The sequence below is a fragment of the Cebidichthys violaceus genome, unplaced genomic scaffold (genome assembly GCF_023349555.1).
Source record: "Cebidichthys violaceus isolate CVI_PGR_0920_01 unplaced genomic scaffold, fCebVio1.0.p SCAF_22, whole genome shotgun sequence".
In the NCBI taxonomy this organism is placed as follows: Eukaryota; Metazoa; Chordata; class Actinopteri; order Perciformes; family Stichaeidae; genus Cebidichthys; species Cebidichthys violaceus.
In genome coordinates this window covers 10,787,242-10,797,208 of record NW_027176395.1, presented here as the reverse complement: position 1 = coordinate 10,797,208, position 9,967 = coordinate 10,787,242, and the positions used below count along the sequence as shown (strand labels likewise).

Genomic DNA, 9,967 nt, shown 5'->3' with positions numbered 1-9,967 from the left:
GACAAAGATGCACACAGGCATACACTGCATTGCATCAGATTGAAGTTGACAAACGGTTCTTCTTTCTTCTGTTTTTCTTTTTTTTAAGTTCATGACTTAGGGAGAATTCTCGAGTCCCTGCTGAGTTGGAGATGGATGTGCCGGTGCCGCTGCTCTTCAATTTCTTCCGGCTTTGCAGAGTCATCCAGGCAGGGGAATCATGAAGAGCCCAGCCCTTCCCAGATCACCTGCAACTGTCAGCTGCATATATCTCATTTTATCTCTGTGTCTTTATTTCATTCTCACCCTCTCTCCCTTGTGTGGCCATATTCTTGAGCACTTTCTCTTTTTTCCTCACTCCATCTTTTGTTTTTATTCTGACCTTCACTAGAAGTACACGACCTTCCCCTCTCTTCAGGCTGCTCTGTTACATCCTTTGTCAAATAGGAGAAGAGAGCATGAGCAGAGCTGCAGAAAGGGCAACTCCCTCAGTATTCAGAATCATAATCAGTTCATTATTATTCCTGCAGAGCACAAGGAAAGTCCCAAACTAAGTTCATAGTGAGACACTGACAATGTGTATAAAGAATGCTTCATAAAGGCTGAGGGCAGTGTTGGATTTCATGCATAGAGACTAAAAATTCCCTCAGACCACTCTGTTATAGAGCATAAGTATCGGTATGTCTTATGGAAGCTGCATCAGTATTACAACACATTGCAGAGTGATGAGATCCTGTTCAAGGTGTGTCCTGCAGTGGGGAGTTTTTTGTAAAGAGTGAGTGGGTGTGGCTAACATTTTCACTGCACCAAGGCAAAACTTCCACTATATACAGTAGGCTATATCTGTGTGATAGGTCAGGCAATACAAGCTAGAGAAGCAGACACAAAGTACTGCACCTCACACATTGCTGGTGTACATGAATCCCACTTTTATTTTCCACAGAAAAAAATGATGTTTTTTTTTTTCTGGCTGGTTTTGGTTACATTGAAACCACTATGAAAAACTGTAGCACCGGAGCAGATTTCTATTGCCCATTCTTTGATAAAAATGTCAATTTGTGCTATTTTTCAGTTTTGATCAGCTTTGATTAAGGAGAAACATTTACTTCTTGGATATAAAAAAAGACTAGCATTTCATTTCTTTTTCCAGTCATTTGCAAAATAAAACGGAGAAAACTGTATATCTTATCATTATTTTTTTGTTCTTCATTTAAATCACAACAAATACATTTAAAGCAAATAAAAAAATTGGGCGGCATTTAGCATAATCCAAGCAGGGAATCAGCTTTCATGATGATTATTATATATTTATATATTTATATGTATACATATATATATCATGTTTATATACAAGTATGGCACTTGATTACACAAAAGCAAGAAAAACACTTCACAAATAAAAGCAGTGGGCGCTTTGGTGTGTCATAAATTAAGGAAGTCACAGACGTTAGCGTGTGCAGCAAATTCACCAGATACTGTTTTGCAAGTCAGCTATAAAGCAATGGAATGGTTACATATGTTAAGGTCAGTGGTGCAACACAGGCAACATAAAAATATGAATTACGATGATGTATTTCAACTAGGTTGAACCATAGTTAGTAAGGATTTTTATATCAATGCAAATATAAATCTGGAGGATAGATCTGTCCTTTAACCACTGTGTATGATGCCATTTAATTAGGTTGATGCCAAAAACAGATGGAAAGAAAATGTCTTAAAAACACCATCAGGTCAGTAGCACATTTTGGATAAGGTCAGGCCCTCAAGTGTTCACCTCTTAGTGCAATTTTTGCATTTACTCTCTTCAAGTACAGCAGAACAAGCCCACAAAGAGTAAATGTGTGAACACGTTAACATGGTCTCCATTAAGCATCTTACAGAGTATAAACGTTACTAAAAAGTTGCATCAGTGCAATAATAAATAAGTAAACAAACGTGTAACCCACGCTTGCCATGAAGTCATTAAAAGACCAACAAATCAAAGAAATCTGCCCACTCTTAAAGTCATGACACGAATTAGGCTTGCGGAGCTGTCCATCATGTCCTTCATGGTTTTTTTTACATGTTTTTCGCTGCTTCTTTTCCATGTGTTACACATAAGCAGAGTCACTGGACTGAGTGCGGCCAAAATTGGGCACACTCATCCTCGGCAAGTCCTTATTTCTGATTTCATAAATGGACTTCCGCCGAGCCTGCACGCCTCGCACGGCCGTTTTGATTTTCCTCCACCCCAAATGGTTGAGTTCTGCCAGGTTCAGCACCACACAAAACCCACTGACCGCGAACATGAAGACCAGGAACACAGTCTTCTCCGTGGGTCTGGAGACGTAGCACTCGACATCTTTAATGCAGGGGTAGCGATCACATTCGTACACCGACGGGACGTTGAATCCGTACAAGAAGTACTGTCCAACCAAAAAGCCTATTTCCAGCGCGTTTCTGAAAACCACCTGGATGATGTAAAACCTGGAGATGCCCTCTTGTCGCCTCATTTTGGACTTTGTAGTTCTCATTGCCGAATTAGGGATCTCTTTGACTTCTAAACAGTCTGGTTCGGTTTCTTTAGTGGAGTTATCTGTGTTCTGAAGTACTCCATTAACGATGGTGTTCTTAATCTTTTTGCTCTCGTCTCGCTTGAGTGAATCTTGATCCTTATCTAGCGTCAGATAGACTGTTGAGTACCGCCGCTCCTTCTGCTTGGCCGATTGATGCACCGAGTACGTGATAAAACAAAGACTCGGGGTGCACACCATGATGATTTGAAAAACCCAATATCTAATGTGTGAAATGGGAAATGCCTTGTCGTAGCATGCCTGGTTGCAGCCCGGTTGTAAGGTGTTACAAACAAACATGGTCTGCTCGTCATCATAGACAGTCTCTCCAACTATTGCTACGATTAGAATCCGGAAGATGACCACCACTGTTAGTAGGATCCTAAAAAGCAAGCAAACAAACAAACAATGTGAAAATAAGTGTAAATATATGTGTGTTCACTGATACAAAGGTGGTTCAGTTGTGCGCAGCCTCGATGGCTCGAGCGCTCACAGTCCAATTTGGGTGTGTTGGATTTAGGGAGCTGTCCAGTGCTGAAACAGGACGCTCTTGAGGATGATGTGTTTTTTTTGTGTGTTTTTTTACTGTGTTCTTGTTAATATGCGTGTATTGGTGTGTCTGTTTGGTGTGCGTTTTCTGATTTGATGGCTGAAATGAAATGGCATACTGAGCAATTGCCATTGCTTTGATTGTACCTGTGTGAGCTTTGTTAACCGAGAGAGGTGACAACGCCGACTCTCTCTCTCGATCTCTTTCTGCCACCCGTGAGTGCACAACCACCACTCAAACTCACCAACACCAAACATCAAAGGGATAAGTGGATGGATGAATACATTAAATGACGTGAATTTGAGTTTGGTTTAGGCTGTTTGCAACAGCATCCCATCTTCTGAAAGGACAGCTGTCAACTGATTTACTTAGCTGTCGCGTTTAGAAGGAGGAAAAAAGGGAAATCTGTGGAACAAGAGAAAAAAATCCACAACACAGACACGAAGGACTGGGCACCATGCTACAGGAGATCCTTGAGGCACAACACAGAAACGGGGGACTGGGAACCATGCTAAAGACGATCCTGGAGGCTGCTGCGTTTCTTCGTTTGTTCTTGGTTTTTGTTGATCATCTTACCTTCCTATCATAGTAGAGTGCTGCTGGACAGCAGCCTCCAGGAGCCTCTCTAGTATAGTCCATTCCCCCATTTCTGTGCATCCGGAGAAGACTAGAGCACAACGGCACTCTGTTCAAATCCCTCCAAAAAAACGCGTTATTTCCCGTCCTGTCTCTCTCTGTCTCTCGTTGTTTTCAGTCTCCAGAACGTCCGATTTTAGCTCAAAAATGCATCCGTCACGGGATGCTGCTGCCGTCCCGGTTTCTCTCCGTCTCTCTGCGCGCTATCTGGTTGGTTATGTGCTGAGCGCACAGCGCCAGTAAGCGTCCTGCTGTGTGTGCCGAGCGCTCCCACGACGTTGCCACACTTTTCCTTGTCATGGGAGTCTGAAGGGCTGATTACGATAAGCCCTCCTATTTTCGATCTTCAGGTCAGGTTGATGGGCTGCGCGCTGCGTCTGGATGGAGGGAGGTTGGATTTAATGTCTTGCCAGCGTTAATCCGCCTTTAAGTAGTCTCCCCCCTCCCATGCGTCACGTACGCACAGACAGGTCGGTGGAGCGCAGCCAGGAGTACCAAGACTTCTGATTTTCAATATTTCAGTTTTATATATAGCGTTCACAATTCCGTGGATACTGTTGTGGACGATTGTGTCCAGAGTGTTAGGCTTTTTCAGTTTATACATTTTAGCATGGGTGGCTCCACCTGAGAATCAAACCCCCAACCCTGGCTGTATTGTTATCACACTCAACTCACTGAGCTACAGAACCACATGTGAACTTTAACAATGTCCATCATTCTGGGGCAAGACAATACTATATGCAGCATATCACATTTTATATATGCTTATATCCGAAACATATGGGGTATATAGTTTAATAAATGGACCCAATCTTCTGTCTTGGAGCGGACTGCCCCGCTTGCCCAGAGGTATCCCTCCCCTTTGTGCAGGCTGCTGGCCCGGCTGGTAGAGCTGTTGTTTTTACTTCGGGCAAAGATGGTCTGGATACAGTGAGTGAAAGTACCATCCGAGTTGCTAATCGCTTTACAAGGCAGCCTGCTTGCCTCTCTCTCTCTCTCTCTCTCTCTCTCTCTCTCTCTCTCTCTCTCTCTCTCTCTCTCTCTCTCTCTCTCTCTCTCTCTCTCTCTCTCTCTGTGTGTGGAGGTTTAAAAATAGAAGCAAAATATGTGACCCCGCCCTGTATATAGCTCTCTGAGATTTGATCAATTTAGAACGCTGCATTGTGTATGCACTAATATTAGACTATTGTGTGGTTTGATACACATTATTATAGTGCGTTTGTCTCTTTAAAGTAAATTGAGTGGCTTTACAATGTATTTATATTGCATGTAACCTAAAAAACTACTACTTCCCCCTTGTTAATTTATTTATTGCATTCAGCTGTCAAGAAGATTTTTCTGTATATCTATTTAGGAAATTGTTTAATATAACCATATATTCGATATATTATTAGTATCATGTAAATGTATCCAGTAGGTTTACAGGTATAGTGAGAGTACTTTGTCGAATCTGGGAAACTGGGGATTATCGATCACGTGACAGCAGTGTTTTTACTCAATGGAACTTTTTACGGTTAATTTCTCCTGAGGTGGCTTATCCTCTCCGCTCCCTGTAATCTTTTCTAATTCAAATCTTTAATAACCTTTACTCATCCATCACGTGACGGAAGGACAGAGCCTCGCTGCTTTCGAGAGACAGAGAGGGAGATTTTTATAGATCCTAATCCGCATCCTGAAAAACACCCTTATGTTTCAGATTTAAACTGGAAATGAATAGATAAAGATGCGTCCCCTACAAGTCCCGGTTTTCGTTTATTCATAAATTTGTACATATCCACATATACATTGCAGTTGAGTGTAAAGAAAGAATTTGACGACAACACACGAGTTCTAACCCATACGTTGTGTTGCTGTCACAGAAAGGGGGAGGTAACAGAAGGTGAGGAAGGGGGCAGTCTGGCTCTTAGAAGCACTTCCGGTGGACGATGGAGGGTCCAGCCTCATCATACTCTTGCTTGCTGATCCACATCTGCTGGAAGGTGGACAGAGAGGCGAGGATGGATCCGCCGATCCACACCGAGTACTTCCTCTCAGGGGGGGCAATAATCTAAACACAAACACATTTGTTAATCTTGGAATCTGCTCAGTGAAATGTCACATTCATATTCACTGAACAGTCGGTCACCTTTATCTTCATGGTGCTGGGGGCTAGAGCAGTGATCTCCTTCTGCATGCGGTCAGCGATACCAGGGTACATGGTGGTGCCGCCGGACATGACGTTGTTGGCGTACAGGTCCTTACGGATGTCAATGTCACACTTCATGATGCTGTTGTAGGTGGTTTCGTGAATGCCAGCAGATTCCATGCCTGTGCAAATACAGCGGACAAGTTAGTGGGTTTTACCCACCGCTGCAAACAACACGTCCGACACCGGCGTCAGCTGTCGTAACAGGTGCTGAAATGGACAGCTCCGCCAACAGCTGCGCGCTATGGCACAAATGTGAACAATAAGCCCCTGCTTTACGTTACTCATGTCTATTTATCGCCTAGTGGTCAAGCCGAAGGTGGATAAACTGTGACCACCAGTTGGGGATTATATTTAACCAGCCTATCACTAATATGAGCAATAAGCACGTCTATTTTCGAAAAAAATACCCGTTCAACCGGTGCTAATTCTGATTTGATAAGATATTATTTTAGCTTAAAATTATTTTTTTCGTGTTAAGATCATTTGCTTAAGATTTTGAATAAAAGTTGTTTTGTGCCCCAAAACAAGTGAAAATATAATGTATTTGTTTATAAGAAAGACTATTTCATATACTTAATGCTAACTTAAATGACAATTATAATTAAATTGAATTAAAGTCAAATCACTGTGTGACACATTTAAAGCTCCTCATGGGACATTGTCACTACAACTAAATTAAGTCTTCAATGTCTGCTCTCGCCCTTACGCACCAATAAATGAGGGCTGGAAGAGAGTCTCTGGGCAGCGGAAACGCTCGTTGCCGATGGTGATGACCTGACCGTCGGGCAACTCGTAGCTCTTCTCCAGGGAGGAAGAGGAGGCGGCGGTGGCCATCTCATTCTCAAAGTCCAGAGCCACGTAGCACAACTTTTCCTTGATGTCACGCACGATCTCGCGCTCAGCTGGAGGGGATCATGTTGAAAATGTGAGGATTGTTTCATGCGCCTGAAAAGTATTTTCACCTGGTTTGCGTTTGCTCAAACAATTTCTTTAAATGAAAGGTTTACTTTCTTCAAAACAAAGTTCATTATTTCAATGTTTAACCAACTTTAACATGCATGTAAATGATTCGAACATCAAACAGAAACGTGTTTTTTTTCTTTAAATGTTAGAGTTAGAGTCATGTTGTGTAAATAAATTAAAGTAATGACAACTTGAAAATACAGTAGGCCTACACAATGCTATGATGATATGGCCAACCCAAAAAGTATGAATTAGTAGTCTACTCACCGGTTGTGACAAAAGAGTATCCACGCTCAGTCAGGATCTTCATGAGGTAATCTGTGAGGTCACGACCAGCCAAATCCAAACGCATAATGGCGTGAGGAAGAGCGTAACCCTCATAGATGGGCACGTTATGGGTCACACCGTCACCGGAGTCCAGCACAATACCTGATGATGCATACGTGAACATGTAATTCAATGTATTAACTCACTGAACAAAATCCTGTTCACACTTAAGACATCTTTCAAACCTGTGGTACGTCCAGAGGCATACAGGGACAGTACGGCCTGGATAGCCACGTACATTGCAGGGACATTGAAAGTCTCGAACATGATTTGGGTCATCTTCTCTCTGTTGGCCTTTGGGTTAAGAGGGGCCTCTGTCAGCAGGGTGGGGTGCTCCTCTGGGGCCACGCGCAGCTCGTTGTAGAAGGTGTGGTGCCAGATTTTCTCCATGTCGTCCCAGTTAGTGATGATGCCGTGCTCGATGGGGTACTTCAGGGTCAAGATGCCTCTTTTGCTCTGTGCCTCGTCGCCGACGTATGAGTCCTTCTGGCCCATGCCAACCATGACGCCCTGATGACAACAAGGATCATGGAAATTCGTGATGTGGTGGGTAACTTCTACCATCACAGAGTATCATAACTACCACTATACGCAGAATTAAAAAAAAAAATCTGGATAATGAACGACCTGTTTTCCTCAGTTATCAGTTGAAAATGCGTAATTTTGGTGCGCAATTACGCACGGTGAACCTGGCCCTCATTCAAAGCCATCGATTGTTTGATGTAAACAACTGAAAGTGATATTCATCTTGAACGTTTATGGACTCTATGCATAGTGTACTTTACCTGGTGACGAGGGCGACCAACGATTGAGGGGAAGACGGCGCGAGGTGCGTCATCACCGGCGAACCCAGCCTTCACCAGGCCGGAGCCGTTATCACACACCAGGGCAGTAGTCTCTTCGTCGTCACACATGATGTCAGCTCTGAAACACACACGGCGGTGTGCGCGCACACCCACACAGGCACTATTAGATCCAGCAATAAAATCACCTGTTTGTTTGGAATGGGTGATTTAAGTTTTTCCTTTTTTTCAGACACAACAAACACAAATAATGTCGCTTTTGTGGACAAAAGACAACAACGATTGACTGCTGACTAGTTGTGCCTGTTGCTGATGCTAATATTGTATAGTCTAGAAATCCAAGGGTTAGTATTCGGATTTTCTTTTTCGGGTCACTAGAGCTGTAACAAGTTATTACTGTTTCCGCAGAACGAAGCTGAAAAAATAGGTGCCGATGTTGTTAGATGATTCGCTTTAGTAAAATGTTGACATTTGGTTAAGTAAAGGTGGAAGACACGGCCATTCGTGTTAAAATGTATCGATCCTCTTGTGATAAATCCACTGGTTGGCTCTTTTCAGTTTTTCGGTCATCCATGCAGTACTCACCAGATCAGCACTCGGAGCCGAATCTTGAGTGTGTAAACCGGGGGTACCGAATTGTCACGTCGGACCAATTTATACCCAGACAAGTGTCCATATTTGGTAGCCCATTGCCCCATTGACAACAGCCACTCCATGAAGGGCATGCAAGATAGAGGGAACTCCCGCGCGGACATTTGTGCCCTGCCTCCTATGCAGGATTACAGCATTGAGTACAGACAGACAGACGATGACATACTTCCCTCTGATCCTCCATAAATCACGATAAAATTACTTAAATAAATATTTCTTATGTCTTATTTCAGTATAATATTCATAAAATAGCAGTGTTTTAAGAAAGATAAACTGAAAAAAACATCCAATTGAAGGACACAAGCCATCATCAGTTGAATCAATATATTTTAAACAGAAAGAGACAATACCCAAGCCACATCTATTTTATCTGAATAACCAAACAAGGGTCTGATGACTTGTAAAAGTAAAAAAATATCCACAGTTTTTGATATTCTAAATAATACCTTAATCCATTTTTCTTGTGTGTGTCTCTGGAAAGGTCTCCTAAGCATAAATTAGTTTAGACTGGCAGCACACATGTAGCCCTACAATACAAAATAGAGAGACCACTTATGCCACACAGCTGGTGTCAGCAGTTGTTTGACTCTACTAGAAGCTCCAAACCCCACATTTCAGATTTGTGTGAACAAAGAGGGGGAAGCCACTGCTTTGGACCAGACATACCCATTTTAGTACAGCGTGAGTGTGTCTACCACTCAATACAGTTTGAACAAACCTCAAGCACATATTTTAAAAACAAAAGCATGCTGCTGGACACACCATATGTAAAATGAAAATATATATTTTGTCGATACATTCATATATATCATTTGCATAAAATCAATAAGTTTCCATAATTATAATGAGCTGCTGGGACGTTATTGATGTGGTGGCCATGTAACACGCTGTGTCTGCATATGGAAAATTTTGAAATGATTCAAATTCATGGTTTAGCATGCTTTCCTAGTATGCCATTTGCATTTTTCACTTTGATTGACATTTTATAGAGAAATCGTAATGCAAACCAAATGCTAAAACATTTTTCAATGACCCTGTTCAAACGGCAACACACAATATTCTGTCCAAAAAAAAAAATCTAACAGAAAGACATACTTTGGCCTGGGTATAATATCAAAGGTTATCGCAGTGCATTGAATTTATTCTCCTTGGCATATTTCTCTTCCTCTGTCTGAACACATACTGGTACCTCAAACACCAGCCACTGGTCTGGTAATTACCCTTTTATGCAATAAAAGTCAAGGCAATACATTTTTCCATGTAATAAACCTTTACAGATAAATCAAAAGTAATGCTGATACTTTTTTTGTTTGTTTAC

At 42.1% G+C, this 9,967-nt stretch overlaps 2 protein-coding genes across 2 annotated transcripts; both read right to left on the bottom strand.

Annotated features, from left to right (window-relative positions):
• Positions 1 to 888: 888 nt before the first annotated feature.
• Positions 889 to 4,096, bottom strand: LOC137877918 (gap junction delta-2 protein). Its single transcript, XM_068718104.1, has 2 exons — positions 3,658 to 4,096; positions 889 to 2,913 (listed from the first exon to the last, which is right to left on the bottom strand). Exons 1-2 carry the CDS (start codon positions 3,726 to 3,728, stop codon positions 2,070 to 2,072), a joined length of 915 nt encoding a protein of 304 aa, XP_068574205.1. The 5' UTR covers positions 3,729 to 4,096; the 3' UTR covers positions 889 to 2,069.
• Positions 4,097 to 5,458: 1,362 nt separating this feature from the next.
• LOC137877776 (actin, alpha cardiac muscle 1) lies at positions 5,459 to 8,616 on the bottom strand. Its single transcript, XM_068717875.1, has 7 exons — positions 8,584 to 8,616; positions 7,981 to 8,119; positions 7,381 to 7,705; positions 7,136 to 7,297; positions 6,616 to 6,807; positions 5,843 to 6,024; positions 5,459 to 5,764 (listed from the first exon to the last, which is right to left on the bottom strand). The coding sequence occupies exons 2-7, from the start codon at positions 8,107 to 8,109 to the stop codon at positions 5,621 to 5,623; spliced, it is 1,134 nt and encodes a 377-aa protein (XP_068573976.1). The 5' UTR covers positions 8,110 to 8,119; positions 8,584 to 8,616; the 3' UTR covers positions 5,459 to 5,620.
• Positions 8,617 to 9,967: the final 1,351 nt, after the last annotated feature.

What these genes read in the sequence shown, in the direction of transcription:
- LOC137877918 (XM_068718104.1), bottom strand. Translation starts at nt 3,728, where the DNA reads ATGGGGGAATGGACTATACTAGAGAGGCTCCTGGAGGCTGCTGTCCAG. An exon ending in CACTCTACTATGATAGGAAG is followed by an intron (nt 2,914 to 3,657) that starts GTAAGATGATCA and finishes CTTGCTTTTTAG; the next exon opens with GATCCTACTAACAGTGGTGG.
- LOC137877776 (XM_068717875.1), bottom strand. Translation starts at nt 8,109, where the DNA reads ATGTGTGACGACGAAGAGACTACTGCCCTGGTGTGTGATAACGGCTCC. An exon ending in TGCCTCTGGACGTACCACAG is followed by an intron (nt 7,298 to 7,380) that starts GTTTGAAAGATG and finishes ATGCATCATCAG; the next exon opens with GTATTGTGCTGGACTCCGGT. An exon ending in CCAGCACCATGAAGATAAAG is followed by an intron (nt 5,765 to 5,842) that starts GTGACCGACTGT and finishes GTTTGTGTTTAG; the next exon opens with ATTATTGCCCCCCCTGAGAG.